The 27,084-nt window shown below is 40.4% G+C and overlaps 2 protein-coding genes across 3 annotated transcripts; both read right to left on the bottom strand.

The window, feature by feature from the left end:
* Positions 1–217: 217 nt before the first annotated feature.
* LOC121911467 (actin-related protein 2-A-like) lies at positions 218–13,202 on the bottom strand. Its single transcript, XM_042432981.1, has 9 exons — positions 13,018–13,202; positions 10,179–10,289; positions 8,153–8,368; positions 7,256–7,328; positions 6,323–6,459; positions 5,754–5,903; positions 3,822–3,967; positions 3,112–3,244; positions 218–679 (listed from the first exon to the last, which is right to left on the bottom strand). The coding sequence occupies exons 1-9, from the start codon at positions 13,063–13,065 to the stop codon at positions 509–511; spliced, it is 1,185 nt and encodes a 394-aa protein (XP_042288915.1). The 5' UTR covers positions 13,066–13,202; the 3' UTR covers positions 218–508.
* A 1,563-nt stretch (positions 13,203–14,765) lies between these two features.
* On the bottom strand, positions 14,766–26,392 carry aftphb (aftiphilin b). 2 transcript variants are annotated; one of them, XM_042434177.1, is made up of 10 exons: positions 26,287–26,392; positions 21,710–23,223; positions 21,418–21,587; positions 21,084–21,210; positions 20,672–20,728; positions 20,245–20,367; positions 20,020–20,080; positions 15,646–15,729; positions 15,374–15,497; positions 14,766–15,232 (listed from the first exon to the last, which is right to left on the bottom strand). In XM_042434177.1, the coding sequence occupies exons 2-10, from the start codon at positions 23,186–23,188 to the stop codon at positions 15,109–15,111; spliced, it is 2,349 nt and encodes a 782-aa protein (XP_042290111.1). In that variant the 5' UTR covers positions 23,189–23,223; positions 26,287–26,392; the 3' UTR covers positions 14,766–15,108. The 2 variants fall into 2 exon arrangements, with proteins under 2 accessions (XP_042290111.1, XP_042290112.1); XM_042434178.1 differs by lacking the exon at positions 14,766–15,232 and having other exon boundaries at positions 15,380–15,497; positions 15,599–15,729.
* Positions 26,393–27,084: the final 692 nt, after the last annotated feature.

Here is a 27,084-nt window from a genome sequence, read left to right as displayed (position 1 = left end):
TTATTTCTACAGAAGAACAATACTTGTTTGCTTGATCGGATGGCAGGTAAACGTGCAGCGTTAACATTTCCCACCCTGGTTTTAACCTTCTCCACCAGACTGAGAATCAGACTTCAAAAAATACATCAGCAGGGCAACGTCAACCCTTCTATTCCTAGTTAAAGAAAGGGAGGGGTTTGAGTGGAAATCTGCAAAGATGGAATTGGTTCTCGGGGGGGGGGGGGGGGGGGGGGGGGGGGGGGGGGGGGGGAAGTGTGAGCCAATCCCAAACCAGGAGAGAGGAGTGGCAGAGAGGAGGAGAGCAGGGGAGGTGACGGCTCGTTTCCCTCTGATGTTCGAGGGAGCATCAAGAGCCGAAAGAGAGAAAAAGAGGGATAAATAGATATATACTCTGCGATGGGGGGCGAGGGGGGAAATGTGTGCATGTACTGTGTGTGTATATGTGTGTGTGTGTGTGTGTGTGTGCGTGTGTGTGTGAATGTTGTGTTGGGGCTGTCCGTTCAGTGCTTTATCTGACGGTGACTCCTAGTTTTTCCAGCACGCGGACTCCTTTCTCCTGGTACTCCTCCCGGGTCAGCCAGAAGTTGTCCTTGTCCTTCATGATGTCGGCCAGCACGGCTCCGCCCAGGAACACCATGTGCTTTCGCCTGGGAGGATCCTCGATCCGGATCTTAAATTTCTACAAAACGAGGGGACAGGGAGACATGTAAGAGGTCCCTGTGTAGCAAAGACACATCTATGGCTGTGTTCACACTGGAGCTCAGAGTGTCCCAGTGTTAGTCTTTTCAGGTCTTAATGTGTTTCTAGTCTGTGTGAGCTTTCGGTTGGGTATACCTGGAGATTTGCATCAAAACTTGATCCGGAGGTATAAACCTAATGTTTGTGTATTCAAATCAAAACATGTAATTGCTGCCTTGGCAAACTTGAGAACAACAGTCACAACTTCCGGGCCTGAGGCACCGTTAGAAACATGAGAATAAAACAGCTGGAGGATCTAACATGTGTCCAAACCTGAAGGACTGCATCATAACTGACATGCCAAACTAGATGTAATATCTTTTTTTTTTTTCTTTTTTGGTAATTTGCATGTACATTATTTTCACAGTGTCATATTGATAGTGGATATTAATATGAAGTATTTTTACACTGGATATGAAGGAGATGCAGTGTGAAAGTCACTTTCACCAGTATTAATTAATTGTTTTAGCATTAGCATTCATTTAAGGTCATTTTTTGGCCATCTGACAGAATTAAGTCCAATATTCACTCTCCTTTTGGCTTTGTTTTGGTCTCCACTAACTTATATCTGTCTCATTAGCTGATAAATGCTCCACTGTGTTCACAGGCTAGTTGCTAACTTTGTTTGTACACTACTTGCTCAGCACCAAACAGAAGACAGTGGGTTTTTAGAACTTTTTGGAACATTTAGCCCCTGCGACTGAAAATGATAGGCGCAGTGAGAGTGAACCAAAACAATGATCTAAAAGACTGTAAAGTGTCACAGAGCACATTACAAATTACTTAATATAAAAACACTGATTAGTGCAGCTTTAAAGTGATACTCCACTCAAAATCAGCATGAAAGGTAGCGTCATGGCAGCTTCAAGTCACTTACACTGGATTCTAATGCTGACAAGTTTCCACTATGGAAAAAAGTATCACAACATCAATACAAACTTCTCAAACCACTCCCGCAGGATAATCCACTTCTCTGCCCTGTCTGTAGTCTCCGTATGTTCCAAACAGTCATATTTTCACCAAATAGGGCTAAAAGACGCTGCTCCTGTTTGTCGCTCACGTGGCTAGCTGTCTAAACGTAGCTGAGAGCAACAAACAAACAGCTAAAAAAGGTGCAAGATACAAATGGAGGCAGTGAATTTAGCCGTACTGCAGCACGAACGTGAAGTGTTTGGGCAGATCAGATGGACCATGTGGAGTAGCAGAGAAGAGGAGTGGTTTGAAAGGTTTTTATGGATGTTTTGATAATTCTTCTTCCTACTGTGAAATGTTGTCAACATCGGAATCCATTGCAACCAACTGAATGAATTCAAGCCGACCGCAGCCTCGCTCTCCGTGACAGATCTGAAGTACAAACTTTTCAACAGACACTTTTCAAGCCTACAGGGGCTGACTATTTGGCATAGCAGTTATTTGAGGTCTTAAGGGACCCATCTGAAGGAAAATCCTCTGTCTTGTAACAGACTGCACACATTTGTGTTACTTGAAGATATATGTGGAGGGGAAAAAAACCAACACTACATATAAAGAGCTCCATTCCAAAACAAGATAAACACTTTGAGAAAAGTGGCCGCAGTTGCGGGCAGAAGAGTAAAGCACATAATGACTTGCTATTAAACTTATGAGTCATCTGTAGACCTTTGTTTACAAAATAGTTCTGTGTAAAATCATCTGTGTCTTCAGGATACTGAGGTGGAGCTGTAATGTAATGATATCTTTCCTAAACAAATATTTATCATTGGGAGGTGAACCCCACGCATTTTGTTATTTAAGTGCTTAATCAATGTCTGTTAGCCTCTGGCACCACCTGGTGGTAGCTTCTGTACACTGCACCGGTCTGAGGCGTCATATAATCATTAACTTTGCACCTGAAAATTTCAAATGTGTTTGAGGCAGACATGGTTTAATTAGTAGCTTTAGATAATTCAAGGGGTTTAATTTATTCAGCTAGGAACACCTGGTGTGTGGAACTAGACCTCATCAAGACAGAGGAGATACTGAGAAGTAAACTGCTAGTTGTCAGTCAAAGTTTACTCACCACACTTGACTTAAATACATTCCCTGTGGTTGTTGTACCTTTTCTGGCACTGTCAGCCCTCTCATATGTGGGAAACACCACCCAGACTAACTTAAACACACCCTGAATCAGCTGGAAATACTAATTCACAGAAACTGAGAGGCCCGGTGCAATGAGTCCAGACTTTAGCTCATTTGAAGCTACCAGTAAGTTCAGTGGCATACTTTCTTTTTTCTTTTTTTTTACATTGTCAAATTCATACTGTAAACCACATCTGAGCAGTTTTAGCTCAAAGTCCTTCAGTGACACTCTTCACATTATAATTACAGATGAGGCGTTAAGGTTCAGTTTCTCACCGAAAGCTTGTCCACATCTCCCTTGAGCACACGCTCCAGGTACAGCTGCTTGAGTTCCCTCTCCAGCCGAGACGGCAGGCCCGGGTACATGGTGGATCCTCCTGATAACACGATGTGTTTGTAGAACTCAGGCCTGATGACGGGGAGACAGACAGAGAATGAGAGCGGGAAGAGAACAAACAACAGGCACATGCAGAGAGGAGGAGACAATCTTAAAGTCGAGTCATGTTGCTAGTTTTCCTTCACAACTGGAAGAACTAGCATATACTTTCTCATTTTAAGTCCACAAATGTTGAAAATTTACTTTCAGGACATTACAAATTTAAATTGATGACTTAAGCTGAATACAACTAAATAGATTATACAACTTTTTGCAGAAGCAAAGAATTAGCAACATATTGGGTTTTCCAAGCGTTTGTTATCTTGGATTTTTCCTTCTCTTATAAATACTCAAAGATAAATTTTCATTCTTTTCCATTCAGAACTATGGAGTGCAAGAAATATTTGGTTTAAAACCCTGAACTGCTTCAGTGGGAGCTCTATACTGCTGAAATGTTTGTTTGCATGTGTGTGTGTGTGCTGTGATTTGTTAATGTTGTGTATCATTGTGCGTTGGAGTGGAAACACCCCCAGCAGAGTTTATATCGCTGCATCTACCCTTCTTTATCAACAGCGACAGGAGCGTATCTGCCCGCTTTCCTCGGCCTCACCTGGTGTCTATGTCGGCCGCCTGGATGGTGTTGAAGAGCAGCTCGGCCACTCCGACGCCCTCCACGTTGATGAGGTGGGGCTGGAACAGAGCCTCAGGGGCCTCAAACCGCTCTCCACCCACCTTGATCACACGGCCATCTGGCAGCTGGAGACGTGTGGGAGGGATGAGATGAAAAGAGGAGAAAAAAAAGAAAGAAAGAAAGAAAGCATGACACCACTGAAGCAGTATGATTTAATGTGTGACTCAACATAAAGAGATAAAGGGTGTAAATCTTGATGAATCATTCTGTTCGATGGTTGTTTTTAAAAGTTGTTCTCAAGAAAAGGCAAAACTTTCCTGCACTTAGAAAACAAAATCCTTCAAGACTCTAATGATATTTCACAGTAAGTTAAAGCACAGATATTATAGGCTACAAACTGAGTAGAGTGAACGTGTGTGTGTGACTATAAAAAGGCTTCATTCAGTTGAGGGCAGTGGGAGGAAGTGGAGCCCAGCCACCGCCGCAAAGTGGCTGCACAGGAAATGATGTAACTCACGGTTCAGGGCTCTCCGGCCACAGTTACATTGCCCTCCTTGTTTCGGCACACTCGAGCACACAAAATGATACTTACACATACATGTTCACACACCTACACACACACACACACACAAACGCACTCGCCTACGTTAACCCAAACACACATGGTCACAGTGAGCTCTGAGACACAACATGTGCTCGGTAAGGCGTGCAGAAACACAGACTTCACGACCTGCGTTTAGATTCTGTGGTTCCCTCTGCAGGGAAAAGGGCCTTGGAAAGAAAAGCAAGTCTAGTGGAGGAGCGCTGCACCCCCATATGTTTGAGTCCCAGAGAAAACAAGTTAGTCAGCAGCACTGCCCCGTCTAAAAAGCAGCCAACAGATCCAACAACGGGCATGTGGTAGTCTACTTAGCTCAGTGAAGAAACAGATTTAGTTACACCATTAGTTTTGATTACTTTTGGGAGAGATTCGTTCTATAGTGATGCTATTTTAAGCCAAAATATGAAACTTGTGCACATGTGGTGTGCATAAAAAAAAACAACCTCATTTTACATCAAAAAGTAAACAAAACAAAATTGAGAATCCCCAGATGGCTGGAAATGTGTCGCTATTCTAAGTGAAAATTGACAACAGCTGCGTAATACGTCCAGTAAAATATGAATGAACCAATTTCCAAAGAAAGTGTTTTAGCAATTATTTCGCATTTATATCTCGAAAATGAAAACATTCTTTGTCCTCTTTGCCCTCATATTCAGTCTCACTGTATCCTAGTTGGTTTTCTTGTGCTTCTGTCTCTGATTTAGATATTTTCTTTAATAGGAGATGTTTATTATGATTTTTATGGCATTTATTAGATAGTTGCCTATAGAGAGCAACACACATGGCAGGAGTGGGTGAGATGAGGGGGACTAGGACTGCTGAGCCTTATGGGGACCAATTTGGGAGTTTCTTTCAGTTCAAACTGCAGGAATGATTGATTACAGCTCCTCTTTCTGGATCTTTATTCATCGACGAGTATTGTTTTGTTTTATTTAATATCAAAGTCCTTATATTCCCCCATTTGATGTGAACAGTGTGCACAATGTCCATGTGAGGGCAGCAACTCATTTTTAAGGCAAGTCTCACGCTGGCTACTGTGTCTACACACCTGCTGAAGTGAAACTACAATCACAAACACCACATTGAATCATAAGTCTTAGCTCAGCAGAAGTTGAACTGCTCCGTTAAAACTACTTAAAACACACAAACACACATCCTGAACTTTCCCTACAGGTATTAAAAGAGTGACTGCTGCACTGACCCCTTACATGGAGCTTACTTTTTTATCAGTATTTTATCAAATAATAAAAAATATAAATGTGAGTAGATTCGCTTTATTATTTTGAAAACTAAAACATGTGATTATCTACCGTGTATGATTCCACGAGCACAGTGGTCTCCAGCGCCAGCTTCTGCTCCTGCTCGATGTTATAGCCCACGTAGCACAGCTTCTCCTTCATCATGCGCACAGTCTCGAAGTCTGCAGAGTGGTTGAAGGCATAACCCCTCAACAACAACAACTGCACCCAGACAGGGAGACAAGGGGCAGGGTAAAGTGGGGATGAAGAGAGAAAGCAGAAAGAATGTGATGAGGGCCAGAAAGCATTATTCTACTGAGTTTCTTATTGAAATCTCTAATATTTTTACTGTAAAAAACACCTCACACAAGTGGCACTGCTATTGCTAAGGTCTTCTCAAAATTAAGACCGTTAATTCCAATTTCCTCCTTCCTAAGAAGCAATAAGCCTCTAGATGACTATAACCCATATAAAGAGACTTAAATCACAGCAAACTATAAAACAAAAGATGCACCAACATTTGCATTTAACACCCTATTTTGGATGTAGAATTACAGTGCTGCAGTTACAGTGTGATGATGTAGTGCCATTGAGTGTCATTATCTGGTATCTTCCAGAGACTGTTTTGACTGACTGGATACCTTGATGAGGTAGCGGGTAATGTCCCTGCCTGCAATGTCCAGGCGTCTCGTCAGGTGGGGCAGGCTGAAGCCCTCGTACACAGGACAGATGTGTGTCACACCATCCCCAGAGTCTACCACCACACCGGTCAGAAGGCCTAAAAAAAAACAAAAAAAAAACCATGAACTAGAGTTAATAATCTACATTGCTACCAAGCTAGGTGTGTTTGTGTGCTTTGGGCTACTGACTGTTAGCCTTGTCAGCTGGGTAAACACACAAAACCTGAGATAACACGTTTAATGTAACAATTGACTGTTAATAACTGCTCACTAGTTGGTAATAAACTCAGAGACAAAATGGCAGAGCAGCAAACACACACACCTCACACAGGGACGTGTGTTCGAAACAGAATGTGTAGGTGCGAATAATTCATGTGAAGCTCTCCTGCTTGATGCATCACACGTGGGTTTAACACATCAGAACAACTCGGATCATGTCATAATAGTTGTCTGTCACTGGAACACTTTAAAATGATGTTCATGTGACTGTCTAGACTTTCTGGCACTAAGAATATCATTATCTGGCGTCTAAGTTGTCTCATGAAATAAATCTTTGTACAAACTATTTGACAAAGGTGTGGTAGTTAAATACAGCCTCACAAGAAATTTTTTTTTGCAAATAAAATGAACAGTCATCTCTTTCTGAGCTTCAAGCCACAGAGGAGGTGTAGGGTGACTTCTGAAGGAGCAGTGAAGCAGCTAATGGCAGCTATAAATAATTTACTAGTTATAACACAGATATAATCCTGCTATCGGGGGGGAATCTTCTTTGAGGGTGAAAAGAAGAATACCAGCAAAAAAAATGTCATGTGGAAACTGCAGTAGTCAACAGCAGAGTGCTCACATATCTTTCGGTTAAACCTGTAGCCCAAGCATGCATGTGTCTCTTCTTACCTTGGGCATACAGTGTCAGCACAGCTTGAATAGCAATGTAGACTCCTCCAAACTGGTAGGTCTCGAACATCACCTGCAGGAGAGACCAGATAACGTCAGACAGCGAGTTCAACCGGTTTTTGTTGATGAAACCGAATAAATACAGTACATCTGGCGACACATGAGGAACATGATCTCTGTAGCATAATTCAGAGGTAATATGTGATGAAATAATTTCACAGAGGATTAATCAAAATGGCACTTTTGCAATGCAGAATGACCTTAAAAGGCCATTTCCTCCAAATGGCTGCTACATGCTGGCTCCAAAAAACTCAAAAAGGTCTCAACAGCTGATTGATCTTCTTCTAATGTACATCTTTGTGGCCGTTTAGTGCTATTAAGGGGATACTGATGCTTAGAGAGGGTTTGGGTGTGTGTCTGCTTGATTGACAGTTCTCTGAGGCTATAACACACAGCCCCACCTCAGCTGCACACAACACAGAGCTGTAAGTTATATAAACTGGAGACCTACAGTGGCCCAGTTAGGTATAACAGGTAGGAAAGACCTACCTAGAGTTTAATATAGTTTAACATCTCAGAGTAGAAAAGGTTGTATTTATTTAAACGCAGCTTATAACTTACAGTAAGAAATGCAAAAACTTGTGCGCCCCAGTAGCCTGCTGGTTAAGACATACCACACAATCTCAACAGCTGTGGTTCAAATCCAGCAGCGGACCCCCATCTCCCTCACTCCCTTAATTTCCTGTCATCTCTCCACTGTCCCTTTAATAAAAAGGCATGAAATGCCCCTGAAATATATATATATATAAAATGCTAAAACTCTCTTTTCCTTTTCCCATCACACAGCTACAAAAATACCTACAAACTGCACACACACGGACATAAATGTCAACTTACCTCGATGATTTTCTCACGGTTCTTAGTTGGGTTCATTGGAGGCTCAGTCAGCAAGATCTTGCAGTTGCGGGAGTCGATGTTGAGCTTCTCTGGGCCGAAGGTGTAGTCCCACAGGTGTTTCATGTCATCCCAGTTCCTGACGATGCCGTTCTCCATGGGGTAGTTGACCTCCAGCATGGAGCGCAGCTCGCTGGCCTCATCCCCCACCATCAGATCCTGGAGGGAGGGGTCAAATGGCAACGCAGATAAATATTTAGAAGAAGCAGTCCTTTTCCAAAACTCAGTTTGGATCATTCAGAGTCACTTGGAGTAGGGATAAGCACTGAGAATTGGTTTAAGGGAAATAACACCTGTAATTTTAACTCGCCCCCTTGCCCTGCTGGTCTCATAAAAATCAGGGAAACTGGATCATCAGATGACAACAGATAAATTCATGGCCTCAGATCACGCCCAAGTAGTAGGTCTTTTTTTTTTTTACTATAAAATTCAGTTACCCAGCATGCACAACAAGGCATTAGTTTCCATGCATGTACACCTGGAAACACTTCTGTTTCCCTCTAGCTACAGTAAACCACTCGTTTTAGCACCATCCAGCTAGCTGCATGCAAGGCAGCCTGGCAATGTAAACAACCGTTGGGTTAGAGCTCAGTGTTAGCCACACAGTCAAGCATCTCACGTTCCACTTGGAGACATCAAAAGCCTACTGAAGGCAGCCATTTTATGGGTTCATCCTGTGTGCTTTGGCATTAACAAAGTACCAGTCACAGGCATCGCCTCCATGTGGTCTCAATAGAAAAAAAAAAAAAAAGTACAAAGAAAAACAGAAAAACAGATGTGCTTCCGTCTCCAACTTTCAGCTGTCTGCCATGCATCCTCCAGTGTGGACACTTCCGCTGCACTAGTAAAGGTGAAGCACTCACAGATAGTGAAATGCTCTGAAGTAGGACATTCCTGAGCTGAAATATGTCAACTGCTTCATAACAGTGGGCTAAATGGATCTGTGATGCATATAGGGAGGTAAAACATTTATCATTTGGCAACATGCGTTGTAGCAGCAGCTGGCATTTTAAGATCTTTTTAGCTGAAAAACGGTTGTGATTATATCAGTCCTTAAATAGCAGCAGGATTGAGGGGGGGTGTAGCTGTCAGGATGCACCAGCAGATCAGAGACTCTGAGAATGGAATCGGTCCAAAATCTCTTTTAGCACTCCATCGATAACAGCTGGCCTATGATTCATCACAGCCATTTTTGCAACACTTTCAGCCTGAGGAGAGGAGTGCATTAGTGTAAGGTGCTGTATATCTATCTGACTGTCGGCCACTCGTTAGGAGATCAACACTCAAACTCAGCGCTTTAAATCACCAAACTAGTTGGAATGTAGAAGAATGGAATCATTGTGTGAGTAGAAATGATGAAAGAAAACAAATGAAGACATAGAACAAAAAAAAAAAAAGACATTTCAAACAAAGAAAGATTTTTCGGCTGAGATCAAAACATGACACAACTCTCTGTAGCAGGCAAGAACAGGAGGCACACACCAACCTGAACTTACCATCTTCTGGGCATTCTACTTCACCGTGGGGGAACCAAACATGGAGGAAGAGGAAGGTAAATATATATATATGTATATATGAAAGAAAGATGAATAAACAAAAGAATTGGAAAGAACAAGAGAAAGGTAGAGATAGGTTTCATGCTAAAATAATAGAAAACTGTCAGACATTTGGCTAGACCTCAGTTATCCAACTTATTTTTACCCACATTACAGTATCTATGCAAATATTTTATATTTGCAGGAATGCACTGAGATACTGTAAGATCTTATTTCTACCAGGACGACATCCAAAAACAAGAAGGTAGAATTTGTGATTAGAGGAGCGATTGTGAACCAGATTATAGGAGTGACTGCTAACTCTTACTGGAGCTCACAACAAAATAATATCAGATCTTCTGATTGAAATTAGAACCTGACTTTGTTCTGTTTGGTTCCTTCATTCCAGGAACATCAGGTGTACCGGTTCGTACCTTGATCTCAATGTTTCCCACTTTGGCTGTCGATCGAATGATGGGCCTCCCAACAAGCGCAGGGAAGATGTGCTCTGGGAAGTTGGAGCCTGCATAGCCGCACTTGACGAACTAAAAAGAGAGGGGGACGAGAAGACCAGAAGAAAGAGGAAGTGATGAGGAATGACATTTTAAGTACTGATAAGATAAACTGTGCAATACAACAAATATAACATCATGGTCATCCTGCTGATAACAGTGGGCTCAAATAGCTTTTGGACTGTGAGAAAAATGTAACCACAGACGCTTAAATACCAGAACATATTTCCTGCTATAGCGTCCAGCACAACAAAAACCTTAAATGTTTTAAAATAATGTTTAATGTTTTCACTGAACTGTAAGGTGGCACAGAAAACCAGGAAGAGAAAACATCTAAAGTGTATTATGATAAAAACAATTGCATATAATCTGTTGTCTCAGATTATAAAACTGATATGTCGACATTTTGCTCTGCTCTAATTAGAGATTTCCCCTCGCTTGCAAGTTGCGATGCTACCACTGAACACATTTTTGTCCTTCCTCTGCAATGCTTCTATGTAAAAACTGTATTATGGCAACACCGCACAAATACAGTGGTTTTGTTTTCACAGTTGAACGTTAGACTCTTCTGCACTTGTTCTATTTGTGTCATGACATCAAACATCTGCAGACACAGAAATGAAAGAACATGATTTTTCAAACTGCCAGTGTCCATGAAAAAAATTCAAAGATGATCCACCAAATATTTTTCACTAAAGTAAATCAAAATAAATTCAGCGCACGTAGCTCACTGCTGCCCTACTGCCACAGGGTAATTTGATAAAAAATAAAACTGTAATCATAACAGACGAGGCAAGCCAATTCTGTCAGTAGCAATTTTGTAAAAAATCAACTAATGCTTGATTAATCCTCTTACAGAACCAGTTCACCCTCTACAGTCAATGTCAGTGGAAGATTGTGCAATTTACCAGTAACAGCCCACAGCTCAGCCTCGCATCTTCCGTTTTGCAGATGCATGTGCTTGCCGTAACACAAAGCAAAGTTAAAAAGTCTGATTTAACAGTGGACTCAATGATGTGAAATAGCAAGTAGCAAGTCTATAAATGTAATGATGACATATGTGACTGTGGCTCAGACTCTTCTCACTTCCTCTTGACTTGTCAGTTCAACCTTGACACGGAGGCGGGGTTTTTTTTTCTTTCTTCTTTTTTCTCTGAGCTTCATTCGCATAAGGCTATGCTTGAAAGAGTCGCATCTCAGAAAAAGCCTTATTAGTCACTAACATGCTGAGCCAACATCCTCTTTTACTGCTGACAAGCTTTGGGAAGGAAGTTTCTGCAATCTGAGAGACTGCGTTACCTGTTTGCATGAGTAACTCCTAAATATAAACACAGAGCAGCAAAGTATGTTGTATACTATGAATGGGGGACAAACTGCTTATTTTTCTATAAACCACAGCAGCTTAAACATCCTCCGAATTCAAGTGGACTATAAAACCAGCCAACAATGTTATTAAATAAAGACCACCAAACTGTCCCCTCAGCAGTGCAGATATGACTTGACTTTTGCTACTTCCTTCTAACCCTGAACTGTTACCTCTGAAGCACTGTTTGAAGTTCTTTCATCACCAGCTTGTCAAGCGAGATGGGAAGTAACTAAAGAAATTTACACAAAAAAATGTGGATATCTGCCACATTTACAGTCTTTTGAGCATCAAATTCTCTCTTTGTGTTTCCCTGTTGAGCTGCATTGGAAGTATAGTAACAGAAAGAGGGACTTTGGCACTAAAAAGACTGTAATGTTTAAAGATATTTACTTGATTTGACTCATTTGGACGACTGAAGCTTCATAGTCGCACCAGATAAAGTTTTAAATACATTTTTTCACAGGGGGAGGAGTGTAGATATTGCACCCTCCCCATCACTTACATTTTAAGTGCATTATGAAGGGATCTTCTAATGATCAGTATGAACAGGAGGGATATTTATGGCAAGAAAAACCTATTTCAATGTTCATTTGGGCACCTGACTTGTTTTAAGCCATACTTGAAAAATTGTGAACCTGTCCTTTCATGTTGAGTGTTTGTCAACCCGGTAAAGGCACTCATTCATCCAATAAAGCTATGCAATGTTTTTACTTTTGATTTAGGGTGAACACACAATTGGAAAACTTATGTAAAGTGGTCTTTCAAACCCCTCAATAGCCTAACGCTACTAAATGACTCTTCTATCCGGGAAGTTGGGTCTTGCTACTAACCAGGAAAACATAAAAGTGGTTCCTTAATTAACCTAACACGGCCTAAGCTAGCTAGCCACCGTTACACCTAGCTGGCGTAGAGTTTCAGTACAAAATCTAGCTACTGCCCTTAATAGCCGAACCAAATGTCCAACAAAAACAGTGAATCTGCAAATTATGCATCGTTTGCTAAACGCATCATTGACTGACGTAGCTGGCAGACAGAATAAACCAGACAGCCAGCTGTTAAATGCTAGCTTCAAACTAGCAGGCTAGGCTAGCTGCTGTAGCTTAACAACCGTTGGCAGCAAATGAGCTGTTACTCGTCTGTCTTAATTGTGTGGTTAGTACAGATGAATGAGCTACGACCAGAGCTGTGTATTCAGCGTTTATCCCACGGCTCTACATGCTGTTTCCGTGTCGGGTCTGTATGAATGAAAATTAGCTGGCTAACAGTCTGGCTAGCTACCCACCCAGTTAACGCTAGCTAGCTGACAGCCCCACTTCCTGTTTCAGCAAATCACTCGACATAACGGCTCCGTTTTAAAGCAAAGCCACGGATCGATCACCGAAGCTGTGAACTCACCCCGGTCCCATTGTCACAGACCACCACTTTCCTTCCCTGGCTGTCCATTGTGTAAAAGCCCAGTTGCCTCTCTGAACCTCCCTCAACTTTCTTCGGCAAGCCGGAAGGAAGACGCACCAAACCCGGCCGAGAGTAGGAAGGGAAGGGTGCTCATCCGGTGTGTGTGTCAGTAAGAGCCGCTCAGATGACAGCCACTCCCTTCAACATGCCTGTTCAGCTTCCAGCTCCTCGCAGCAAATGTATTGACTGATAGTATCGCTATAAACAAAATGATTTAAGATTCTAGTCGCTCTGTGCATGAAGAGTAATTACTATTACACATGCAACATTACAAAAAGGAGTTAACAGTTTTTCAAGTCTGTCTTAAAAGGTCCCCAAATGAGCATCGAAATAGGTTTTTCCTGCTGTAATTACAAATTACAAAAAAAAAAAAAAATCACAATTATAAAATCCACACTTCCCCTTCTGTGCAAAAAATATTTAAAAATGTATCTGAAGCTAATACGAAGCTTCAGCTGTCCAATTTAGTCAAATCAAGTAGATATCTTTTAACAGTTGCAGGCTTTTTCGTGCCAAAGTCCCTCTTTTGGTTGCTATACTTCCACCGCAGCTCAACAGGGAAACACTGTGGAAACATTGAGGGAATTTTATGCTAATAAAGACTGTAAATGTGGCAGATATCCACTTGATATGACTAACTCAGACTGCTGGAGCCTCATAAAAGCTTCAGATGGACTTTTAAATACATTGTTGCACAAAATGATTGTGTGGACACACTGTGGATTTTGTCCCCCGTCATTTACATTGAAAGCACATTTGAAGGGGTCAGTATGAACAGGAGGAATGATTACAGTGAGGAAAACCTTTGTGTTCATATTGACACCTGACTGTTGTTTTAAGACAGATTTGAAAAATTGTGAACCTGTCCTTTAAAGCCTCTCATCTGACTGAAAATGTGAGATTGTTTGAAGAAATATACTGAAGGAAAACGACTAAAGCAATCAGCCATTAATATGAATGTTTTAGTTGGACAACAAAACTCCTCAATAGTCTTATTATATTCAGACATATTTCCAATCTTTCTAAACTTCAGGGAGAGTAGAGTCTTGATCTTCAGAGCATGTAATAACTGCTGGACAAATCTGAAAAATTACTGAGCAATTAATGGACAAATAAAGCCTATTATGACAAAAAATTAATTATCTACAGCATAATTGGGAAAGTGTTACAGAGATAATCATACAAAGCGTTTCTGTCAATTTTAATGAAGAGATTGGTCAGTCTAGAAAAAAGATTTGTCATATTAAACATAGTTACCAGATTCTCATTGCAAAAAAAGTAAATGTGCGTGGGGCTGAAATCAAATTACAACTAGAATTAAATAGCAAATAACAAAATAACAACCATAACAAAAACAAAAAACATTTTCAAATTTCCATAATAAGAAAAAAGTCATATTTCATATTTCATGCATCTTCATAAAAGCCACTTTATTCAGGCCATATCAAGAAGGTATATTCTTTCCGTCTCCCATATTATTGAAGTATATGATAACATTTGCCTATAATGATATTAATATTCAAACAAAGATGGCATGTTTTACAATATAAACAAATAAATACATAAATAATCAAACATTACTTCAGTTTGTGAGCTTGCAGTAATAGTCTCTGGAGTGAATAAAAGTATGTGTGTGTGTGTGTGTGTGTGTGTGTGTGTGTGTGTGTGTGTGTGTGTGTGTGTGTGTCTGTGTGTGTGTATGGGTCAGTTTAAATAAACCACAACACTCGACTTCAAGGAGAGTAATACCCTGTAAGCGAGGATGCATGCCAAAGTCCTGCTTCTCTGCAGTTTTCAGATTATTGTGTGTTGAAATTGATATATGAGCTGTTGTATGTGAGAATATTCTCCCACTTTACTGACAAAAAGCTTATTGTCAGGCTACAGACAGAGAACAGCCAGCAGGTGGAGTATTTTGACCGAAGGGGGAAGATCAACTCAGTATTACTCACAATGCCTCTTGTATCTGTATAAACCTGTGGAGTATCTGAATCATGTGTTAGCTGCAATAAGCGATAAAGTTGGTTAACTTCATTCTTTGGGTACGAGGATGCTCGGGAACATGAGGACCTTGGCCTGCATGAAAGACAGGTTAGGCAGTCCAGAGATCAGCCTGACAGCCTCTGCACTCAGCTCTTCATCCTGCTGAGGTTTCCTGATATAAACACACACACACACACACACAAAGAGTACAAATTAAGATAGCAATACAAGACGAGTAGATGTTTAATTATCAATACAGTAAGAGAAACTTGTGTATGATTTTTTTTATTTTTTATGTGCATGATAATGAGACCTGACTGAAGTGCTGGTCTTCTCTGCAGTGGACAACAGGCGATTTAAAGTGTCCTCTAGGCAGCTGCTGTTACCGCTGGTTTCCAGTTTGCTGATGGTCAACTCATACAGCTCACGGTCAACTCCTTTACATGCGAGTGTGTACAACAAGCACACGTGTGGACAAACATTAACATTTGGCAACAGTACACTGAGCTGCTTAATATTGCTCTAGTAGTAGTGTCACCATTGTGCAGGAGTAGCTGCTACATTTCTGCAGTGTCACATGCTGACCTGGAGGAGGAGTGTCGCTTCGGCTGCTGCTGGATCTGCTCTCCTCCTCGGGACCAAAATAATCCAAATTGAGAGCACAGCAGCCTGTGCTTGCAAGGGAAGACACTTGGTGAGGAGGGATGGGGGGTTGTGGGGCTCTATTTATCATTCATAAAAGGAGAACGAGCATCTACATGTGATTGATGTTTGATTCTTTTACTGAGACAGAGGGAAGACCGAGAGAGAACAACTATAAAAGCTCACACCAATGCAAAACTGTTGTCGTTCAACATATTTTTATATTCAAATCCAGAGGAGGCTCCTTAACTGAAATATCTAAGCCAACACCCAGCATGAGGTCACTAAAACAATATCCACATGGTAATAACATCATTAATGTGAAAGGTGGTTTCACTATGTTGCTGTTTGTTTTTCTTTCCTGTTATTTCTTGTAATAATGAAACTCTTGCTAAACGTTGAAGGAAATCTTGAGCAAATGCAAACAGAGCGTGACTTCCACCTTGATTACATGCCAATAAAGAAAGATTAGACACTCTTAAAGAGTAATTTAACACCAGACTGAAAAGCAGGGTTTCACTGCCCTCTCTGGATGAAAATGTGTTTCACCTCTGACCACAACCAACATCACACTTGTGGTTTTGCTTCCCAACCCGACCAGCACAGTGTTGATTTGTGCCCGTGCTGTTTCAGTTTCAACACACACAAAAAACACATCACTTATGCCAACCTGAACTGACTGCTCTGTGCGGCAAGTAAACAAAAAACGACATGTACCAAAAGCATTGTAAATAATCCAGACTAATAAACATATATTTCACATTACTTGCAGTGGCTGAATCCAAGTAGAAAAGCCTTTAAGTGTCTCTGTTGACACTTAAAGGTTATGAAAAGATGAATAGATGAAGTTCAAGTTTACTACAGCATCACTACCATCTGCTGCTGTGAGATTATCATCTGATAGATAGAGATTTAGTTGTCATACCAACAGCCTCATATGCCGGCTGCACTCCACTTAACCGGGTTTCCCTGCTCTTCCTGTCACATGACAGGTGGCATGCCGGCATGACCAATCAGAGCGTAGCACCTGTAATAACACCTCATAGTGATGTCATGGTGTACTGACACACCCTGGAGGACACTATTACATCACTACCAGGGGAGAAGCTATACCAGGTGGTCAGCAAAATAAGTTTTTCCATGACTGTTAAGTTGCACTTTAAGCTGAGTTTTGTTGTTGTTTAAGTAAATTTAAAATTTCTCAGATCAAAACAGAAGAATTGAAGAAAACTGAAACCTTCTAATATTATTTGTAGAGATGTTTGAGGCTATTGCTTGACACTTTTAATTACGTTAGTAGTTATCTGTCATAACAAATGTTTGCAAGATGCAAGTTAGACTATGTTGAAAATACCACCAGTTTTAAATGGTGGGACTTAAAAGTGTCAAGGAAATCTAAAACAGTTTTTGTCCTCTGTCTTGGGGGGGAAACACAAACAACTGACAACAAGCTGTGTAGTTGTTTGAGTACTCAACAACTGAACTAAGCGTTCAACCACAAAGAAAAGTGACACAGCTTCAAACAAGGGAGAAAAGCTGAAAGAAGAGAAGCAAAAACAAGCCGAAAGGATCAACTGATTTATTTCAGTATTTACAAGGATTTCCCACAAGTCCTTATTGCAGTGCATTCAATTTGAATTTGAGCAGCAAATCTGAGGAAATTAAAATGTAGATTTTGTCAACAAATGGTAGGTCCAAAGAGAATTTCACCATTTGAAAAAAAAAAAGAAAAAAAAAAAACACACTAAATAAGTCCTTTTTATAAAACAGTTGCTGGCATAAAGGCACAACTCATTAAGAAATACTGTAGTTGCAGTTACAGAAATGTTGTAGAAACACTTTCAATTCAATTAATGAAATACTGAAAAGGTGGATTTCAGGTATCAATTATTTTTTTCAAATTGAAGTGCTTTGGAATCAAACAGTCGTCTATCCTACTCAGCATGCTCATACAGTATACAGTGTATGCATCAGTGCACAGGAAGCAAACAAAGAAAAACAAGAGAGCAGCATAGAGTTTAGACAGTCATCATCACTGCAGCCTTCCTTCTGTTGCATTATTCAGCTTTTAATTATGAAATCCTGCCTAAGATACAGTGTTTCTTTCAATTATAACAATAATCACAACATAAATCAAAAGCCCAAAGACAGACTTCATATAACTAACCGTATGAAAAATTAAATAATATAAACAGACTACAAACAAATGTTTAAAAATATATGAAGTGCATATTCTTGTTGAACTACCCTTTCATTTAAACCCAGTGAAAAATAAAGTATGTTTTAACCTTTTTGCTGCATTCAGCATCACCTACAGAGAATACGCTGCCCTCTGCTGTGCATACTTTATTATTACAACACTGTCCTGTTCTATTTTTTTTTTATTATATATTTACTTGATGCAATTTAATCACATTTGTCTTGCTTGGGTTGTAAATGTGGTGTCAAAAGTGGCACACATGGAAACAGAACAGGTAAAAAGGTTTTCTTAACCCAGGAGAGTTTCTCTATACCTGTGGACCCAACTCAGGTACGTGTCTTCCAGAAAATTACTGGTGAAGTTAATGAAACAGGTTAATCAGCTGCTCAGCGCCATTAAATGACGAACAATATGTCAGCTCGCATGCTACGAACCAGAGCTAACATTCAAACATGTCAGCATGTTGCATGGAACAGTTCTTATAGCCTGTAGAAATAAGTTACTTTTACCAATCTGGTCGTTTGTTTTTTTAATTCGTCGTTTATCTTCATTAGCAACTTGTTATGCTATAAAGTAATTCTATATTAACAGTACTGTTGAGTTAGCCATTACATGCAGCAGTTATAAATGGATTGTGCTGCAAAGTTTGTTGTCTATTATTGTCCTGAGATGCAAACAGAGATTATGGCTGATTTCATAGAGCAATTAGCCAATTAATTAAGATTTCACTTTTTTTTTTAAAACTAGCAGTATGTTACCTGCTAGTTAACTGCACATAGTCAGAAGGACACCAACAACATGCTGCGTTGTCTCCTTTACTCTTTTGTAATTTAGTTTTTTGGAGATTACATTAGATCTAGTTAAGCTTTTTGACAATCCTTGAGCCTTATTACCATCATTTCCATATATTCAATTAATTTACCAAAGAACATGCTTCATATAATTTTGTGTTTAATTGTAATTATATCTTTTTTTAATTAAAGTTTTAGGATAAATTAGAAACAAAGACTACACCAACATGACTGTACTACAACTAAGAAAATTAATAAAAATTTCCTGAGCAAAGAAAGACACTTATTACCTGTATTGTTTCTTTTTAAAAATTCTTTTTTTGATATCTCTTTACCAAATGTGTCTGACATAACTGAGGGCACCATGAAACCCTTTACAACCAAACACGAACAAATAAATAGTTTCCATGAAAAAGTAAAGACTAGTGTTAAATGTAAGAAATATAAAGCCAATAATTGGTTGGTACTGTCCATTCTGCAGGACAAATCTAAATATGTAATATGATCATGAACTGGACGGTACATTAAATAAAAATGGGGAATTTGATAAACACGTCCATTAAATTAACATGGCACATATAATGACCATGCTCCATGAGCTGACTGATGTCTGGTGAGGAAAACATGTTCAGCATTTAATGCTTTGCAACTGTGACATTAATTTAGCAATGCCCTAAATTTTTTGTGTTGTAGTCAAAAATAACTTCAGAATAGTAGCAAAAGTAGCTCAAAGTGACACATATAATAGTTTTCAGTAGCTTTCACCTGTATCAGGTGTTACTTATAGGACTTATGTTTCCTGATCACAACTGGGACTGATAAATACTGAGATAAATTCTGATTGTAAAAGAAAAAAGCAGGTAGAGATGAGGCACTGGAGTAGTGACAGAGGGAGAAAAGGGAAGCCAGTACGGTGTTTCCCCTTTACTTGTTTTGTTGTTTGTTCTTGCACATCTAAATTTTGGATCCAGTTTTGGGTCTGTTGGTTGTAATATTATTTCAATTTTTCTTGTTTCTTGCTGAACACTGGGTCTAACTTTGTTATTGATGAGACAAAATTCCTTTCAATCACAATGTCTTGCTTTCACATCCTCTGTAGCAGTGTTATTCACTTTGTTGTGGTGACCCACTACTGAGTGAGTGAGTGGAGGGGAAACACAGCGTAAATTAAAAGAAGCGGAACATGCCCTGGAGGAAGAGGAGTCCAGAGGAGCCCAGAGTAAACTCTCAAAAGTTCTGGCTTATTAGAAGAAGCCACAAATGGGATGGCTGGTACTGTAGTCTACTTCCGACCCCAGAAGTGAGGGGCTCGGCGAGGGGACGTACCGTCCTGAGAGCTGCTAAGGCCACGGCGGCTCCAGTCCAGCTGCCTGGAAGGGAGCGCCTCCTGCAGAGACGAGTAAACAAGAATTTTAGACACATGGCTGCCACCTACCAGAGTTAAACAGCGGTGTGATCAGTAAAATATAATCCTTCAGTAGCTGCAGGAAACTACGACCAAGGTTGGCACTTGTTGTAGATTCCCACATAGTTCCTCTCAGTTTCAAATACCTGCATTGATTCTGTTGAGGGGTCCGGTTTGTCCGGTGGCCCTGGAGGTGCTTGTGCTGTGACCACTGTGTGTCTTGGAGAACAGACAGCTGGCACAGAGTCTTTGGTGGGCTCTAGCATTCCCTGATGAATGATAAAAGGATGTGGATGGGAAATAAAAAAAGCAAGCTTTGAAATATATCTACTGTTAGAGCAGTGGAGACACTTAATATAGATTCTGGACAGAGCAACAGTGCAAATATAAAAGTGACAAAACCCAGTATCTTTTTACAGTATTGAAACTTTCATGACTTGTGCTGTATTCACACCATTAATACATTTCGTCTTCTATGACACACCACTCACACTACTCAACTTACAACAGTTACAATGCTTCTTCACACTAAAAACAGAATTATTTAGGTCACATTTCCCACAGTTGACTCACCAGGCTGGATGCAAAAGCAGGCACAGCCACTGGCTGCTTCTTCATGCCAATGAACACCTTTCAGAGAGCAAAGACATCAAATAAAAACCTTAAAAGGTCTTAAAATAAAACTGACCTTACATTTTCTGCATTTGGTGTGTAGTAGGGCTCAAAGTGTAAAACCTGGCTGCTCCAGCAGTATAATGAGCTCAATGTTACAAACAACCAACAGAGTGTGACAGCTTGGATTTTATATTTTACTTCAGCATATACTGCAGATCAATTGCATTGATCTGTCCTCAGACTCACTATGGGTGACAGTCCTTTTAGGCTTAATATAGTATTTTTCAACTTGTTTACTCAATTACTAGCGCAGATCTTGTTTGGATCAGTGCTCAACTGTTACTGGCTGTTACTATTTTGCAAAACTCACAACGTTCCTTGTGTCCACACCAAGGCACCTGAGCAGAGTCCTGTTAGTATGGGAGCCACCCCACTGAAACTTGAGGCCAATCGCACTATGGACATCCTGGTAAGGCCACCGCAAACCCAGCTGAGCCCTGGGCAATGGTAAGAAAATTGAAAATCAGCATTATTGTGTATTCAGACAGTATTAATATCTATGCTAGTTTAGAGACTGTAAATCTGAATATCTGTGATGGCACCATTTTTACTCTAATGCATTATTTTAAGAGGAACCTGTGAGACTGTTAACATATCTGCCACTATCACCACCATCCTAACATAATTCAGAGGGTTATCCTCACCACTGAGCTCTGGGACACGGCTCTGGTATCTTCTCTCCATCACTCTCAGGGAGATGTGGTTGAAGCAAAGCCCCGAGGCTGGACACCTCCTCCTCACCCTCCACAGCTGGGACCACAACCTCTGGGAAACTGGCCTGGAGGAGCTGCTGGACACGACAGGACAGTGAAGCCTAGACAGGAAAAAATAGAAAAAGGGTTTGTTTTATTGGCTGTGAAGCATTATTAATGATATTAATATCATTGACAGCAACACCAACAAATCCAAACATTTTTTCAGGGAAGCTTCTCCCACCTGACAGCTCTTCCTCTTGAAACCCTCGTCTTGTCCCATCCTGTCCTCAGTGTCTCCATCTGTCTGCAGGCTGCTGACTTGTTCTCTAAACTGTGTCCACGTTTTCCCGTCCTCAGGAGCCTTCTGCTCCTTGAACTCCGCCCATGACCCATCTCCATCCTCCTGTGTGGGTGCTGAGCAGAAATCTGCAAAGCTGTCACTCGGCGGGAGGCTCCCTAGACTCAGCACCCCTGCATCGACTGTTTGGGCATGATCACTATCACTTTGATGCTCGGAACTGCCGTCTTTGAAGTCTGCAAATTCACCGTCTGTATACGTTGCACGTGACTGGTTGGAGGTAGCAGAAGTTTCCTGAGTCGCAGATTGGTCGCAGTAATGAAAACCCTTCTCTGCTTCTGACTGTGACGGTCTGAGATTGACAAAAGAGTGAGAATGCCTGTAGTCTCCCAGTTCTTCTTCTTCGACATCAGTCTGGTCCCAGTCAGTCTGATCCTCCGGTGAAGCAAGAGATGAAACATTTGGCTCCAAGTCCTCAGAAGGACACTCAAATGAAACATCATCACAGAAGGATCCCAGGTCCTCTGCAGCAGACTCATACTCACTGACTGTTTGGGGGACAGTAGAAACACTGTTCTCTCGATCTTCTCCGTCTTCCTCTGACTCTCTATAATCCTGCAACTCTGAAGTTAACTGATGCCTCCTTTCCCTCTGGCTGTCTGCTGTCTTGCCTAGCTCCTCATCCCCAGAATGAGATGGATAATCAAAAGCTGTTGCAGCTTCCTGAGACTGACGGTGGTCCTGAGATGATTGCACGAGGGCTGCATCTCTTTTCTCACAGTGCTTGACCTTGGTGCAGCCATTTTCTCTAGCCTTATATGCACAATGAGATCTGGGCTCAGAGTCCATGATAATCCCTTGTCCTGGATCACAGGGTTTTTCACCCAAACTGTTCGTCCCTCCCAATCCGCCACCCCACTGCTCTGTACTGCCCATAGGAGAGAAGCCACAGCACCAAGGGTGTGCTGCCTGCTCTGTAAACACAGTGAAATCAGCAAACCCTGTTTCCTCCTTCGGAGAGCAAGCACCTGATATGGAAGCAGCGTGGGTCCCAGAGTTGTGGTTTCTTTCTGCGTAACCGTTTGTGAGATGAAAAGATGATTCAGTGTTATTATGCAGCCCTTCCGCTTCTACCTGGCCCCTGCTGGACCCTGAGTTACCAGTGGATGTGGGCTGGGATTGTTCGGCTGGGTGGTTAAAGCTGCAGTTGGGTTGACGGGTGGCTGCTTTTATGGTTGGTGAAGGCTGTCTGAGGCGGGACGGTGGCTCAGTAGAATCAGCGAAGCCAGGAGGGGAGCAGGACACCCCATCAGAGAATCCACCAAACTCCCCAAACTCGTCTTCCTCTGATCCCACCTCCCCATCATCATCATCCAGAGGAGGAGGGGATGACGAGTGCAAGGGCATGATGTCTGACTCCATGGGTTCTCCTGGCAGGACTTGAAGGCTTCATGCACCTGGAAGAGGAAAGTGAACAGAACAAAGTTAATGAGAAGTGGGAGACGAACATTTTGAAACTGTTTTAGTGGTCTGATGATCGCACAACGGCATCAATCTTTTCTAAAACACCACGGCAAGACTGCAAGAATGAATTTTGCTTTTGTCTTAACTGTTAGAAGAACTAGCCTGGAAAAAAAATGCCAACAGTGAAAACTGGAGCAGTGAAATGACACAGCATATCAGACATTGAGAACACCAAAGTGATTGTTTGTAATATTACTCCACTTTTAACAACCTTTCTTTGGCTGCCTATTTGTTTTAGGTTTGGTCTTCAGATTTTATTCATTACCTTTAAGGCACTAAATATACTGGCACTAGATCACATTCCAGAGTTATTCTCCCCCCTACCAACGTGAATGCAGCCTGAGGTCTTTGGACATGAACCATCTGTCTGTTATCTGTGTAACTAGGTTAAAGGATGTTCTAAATAGTAGACAGAAGAGCATGAAAATGAAAACAAAAACTTCCCATAGTTCACCTCAGCTCTGAAATGGCTTGCTTGATTTCAGGCTTACCAAATCACTCTTTTGTAAAATTCTTTTTGTTTTACATACTCTGCATCTTAGATTTGATAGTAATATGTAGTAGTATTAGTTAATATGACATGTTTTACTGATGTTCTGTTTTGCTGTTTTCCCTTTTTTACGTGAAGCACTTTGTAATGTTGATTTTGATTAGAGCAGCAACGATTAGTCAATAGACAGAAAAATAATTTCCAGCTATTTTGATAATCAATTAATCATTTTGAGTCATTTTTTTAACAAAAAAACTAAAACTCTCTGGTTCCTGTTTCTTAAATGTGAATATTTTCTGGTTTCTTTAGTCTTCTGTGACAGTGAACTGAATATCTTCAGGTTTCGGACTGTTGGTCGGTACAAAACATGACATTTGAGGTTGTATCTTGGGCTTTGGGAAACAGTGATTAACATTTTTCACCATTTTCTGACATTTTACAGACCAAACAACCAATCGATTAATTGAGAAAATAATCAACAGATTATTCAACAATGAAAATAATCATTGGTTACAGCCCTACTTTTGGTGAGTGCTATACAAATAAACTAAAGTATCATGATTATTATACAGTATAATGGATATACTGCAGCAAACAAAAAGTGACGATTCTTGAAATAGCAAGACTGGTAAGATTTGCAGGTTACAAATTTTGAAATATACAGTGTGGTCCAAAAGTCTGGGACCACATTGAAAATCTCTAATATTTTCACACAAACCTGGAAATAATTAGAAAGTTTGAGTATTCAGAAACATTCAAAAACAGAAGAAGTTATGACATGTAAAGTGAGGAAGAAATATTTAAGATTCTTCAACTATTTCTAAGTCAGCAATCAAATTTAAGCAAACTTTTGGTATTAACCAACTTAACTCCTTTGTACAAAAGGTCAGATTTCCTTTAGTTGTATCCCTTCCATTGAATCATTCAGATGACACTCAGGTGGATTTGATCTACTTAAATATGGCTGTGCGTCAAGTTTCCAACAGATCATTGCTCACTAAGTAGCATTGTGATAGTTGGAAACACGGCATCAGAACTAATGTGAAAGTGTCAGAAGTCAAATTGTTTTTCTAAGCAAAGAGGGGCTTTCTCAGCATCAAATCATGGCTTGAATCCACATCATCAGAAGATCAATAAATCAAACTTACTTCTCTGAGAAATAGAAAAGCAACTTCATTACAGATGCAGAATTTTCTATATAAAGAAAGCAAGACTTCAATCAGCAAAAGTCAAAAGAAGGCTGTCTTGTAATGGTCTCAGAGGACGAGTAGCAGTCTCTAAACCACTTCTAAGAAATACCAGCATTTCACAGTGAATATTTACTGATGAATCCAAGTTTGAGATTTATGGCAGCAACAGAAGGGTTTATGTAGGTGGAGTCCATGCCAGCTCGAATGCATGCTGTCATTAAAGCAACAGGGGGACATACCAAGGATATTCTGAAATTCATGTACATTTTTCAAAGATTCAACTTTTCACTCAAACTGTTAAGCTGATATTATCATTTGTAATGAAAAAAATAGTATTACATTTGAAACAAATGCAAAATAGAGTATCTTGACTAGTAGTCTCAGACTTTTAGACCCAACTGTATAGCAAACTTTGTTAAAAAATAGAGGAACCAACACAGATGATTGTTCCTCAAAGTAGAGTATAAAAAAATCTGAACTTCATGAATCTATTGCACAAGCTCAACCTTTTACATATCCTCTTTTGTGTCTCTTAAACCTAATCTGTCAAATGTTAATATCTAATTGAGATTTTATCAACTCTGTGACTCCCCTTCTGGTGCTGATGTGAACCTGGAGTGGAAAGAAAAAGTGTCCAGTATTGGCCCCAGTCAGGAAACCGATACAGGAAACACTATCCGCAGCTTTGTGCTACTTAGGATGAACAGTTCAAACCAAATCCTGAACATGAAGAAGAAGCCAGGATCATGGATTAGTGTCTGCATCAAAACCTTCAACACAAACACACAACATCTACTCCCTTGTGTGAAAAAAAATACAAGAAATAAACATGACAATTCTTCAGTTATTTTTAAGGCGACATATTATCAATATTCTTTGGTTTTGTGAATGGTCAGTAAAGCAAACACAACAACTGACGTCCTGCCATTTTCTCCTGTTTCTGTATCTTTAGACAGACAGGTGTCATATAAAAATACCAGGACATGAACAACTGAATGTGAAGCCATGTAAACATGAACTGTAAACTCACTCTGACGAGGTGACAGTTAACATGAAGCTAGATATTTAGGGATAAACCAATTTAACTTTTACCGTAAATAAGAGATGCAAAACCGACGTCCCTAATTCCGCTATCCTGTTACAACCACGGATGTATGAAGAGATCGGTTACAACACAGCAACTGATTAGCTGACATCACCGCCGTTAGCTAGCCTAGTGTCTAACGCCAAGCTAACCGTCAATAGCGTTGACACCCTATTTAAATGAGGCTAACAGCTCGCTAGAAATACTAATTACCCGTTTTTTTTAAATTTACCTGCAATCATTCACTTCACCTTCCCGTCACTTCTTGTGTATCAGTGGTGCAGTCTTGCTCCCCTGCATCTTTCAACATCATTCACGGTAAGCACTGAGATATGTAAAATATTGAGAGCTCTCACTATGTGCCGTTTCAAGGTACCGTAATTACTAGTCGCGAAGAGCAGTTGGATTTACGCCCAGAGGCCCACTTTGCAGGTCGCAGAGTGGCTCTTCTTTATAATAGACGATCTTCAATGTAATATGAAACAACCGCATTGAAAGTGGTTCAAAATGGCGACATCTGCTGGGCGACTATAGGTATTACCATTTATAATCTGAGGCGGATTATAAATGGTTTTACCTGCTTTCATTATGGTTATTTTGTTCAATACAGTCTATATTATTAAAACGGATCACTTTTAAATAGTCTACAGCTCTGTTTTTGGATATCGTGGCAGATTGAGAAGCACAGACTGTATCGTTTTTATTTAATCTCTTTATTTATAGAAACCATTACTTACATGTGTGACATTTAGACAATAACAGAAGACACTTAGGCATCATAATGAAATAAAGATAACAGCACAACTTCATTTATAATTGGTTGATACATTCAACATGGTAACAGGACATGGGGTAAATTCAATCATGAAAAGTTCAAACACTAGACCAGGCCTCGAGAAGTTGGATTTATGGATGTGAAATTTCCCCTCGTAAAATTAATAAATTGACAGTCCGTTGAACTTTCTGGGTTTTTTGCATAGTATATTATTATATCCTTGGCTTCCAGCTTAATTAAATGCTTGCTTTGAGT

The sequence above is a fragment of the Thunnus maccoyii genome, chromosome 14 (genome assembly GCF_910596095.1).
Source record: "Thunnus maccoyii chromosome 14, fThuMac1.1, whole genome shotgun sequence".
NCBI classification, from domain to species: Eukaryota; Metazoa; Chordata; class Actinopteri; order Scombriformes; family Scombridae; genus Thunnus; species Thunnus maccoyii.
The sequence above is the reverse complement of the archived record's forward strand: the minus strand, read 5'-3'. Positions and strand labels throughout refer to the sequence as shown.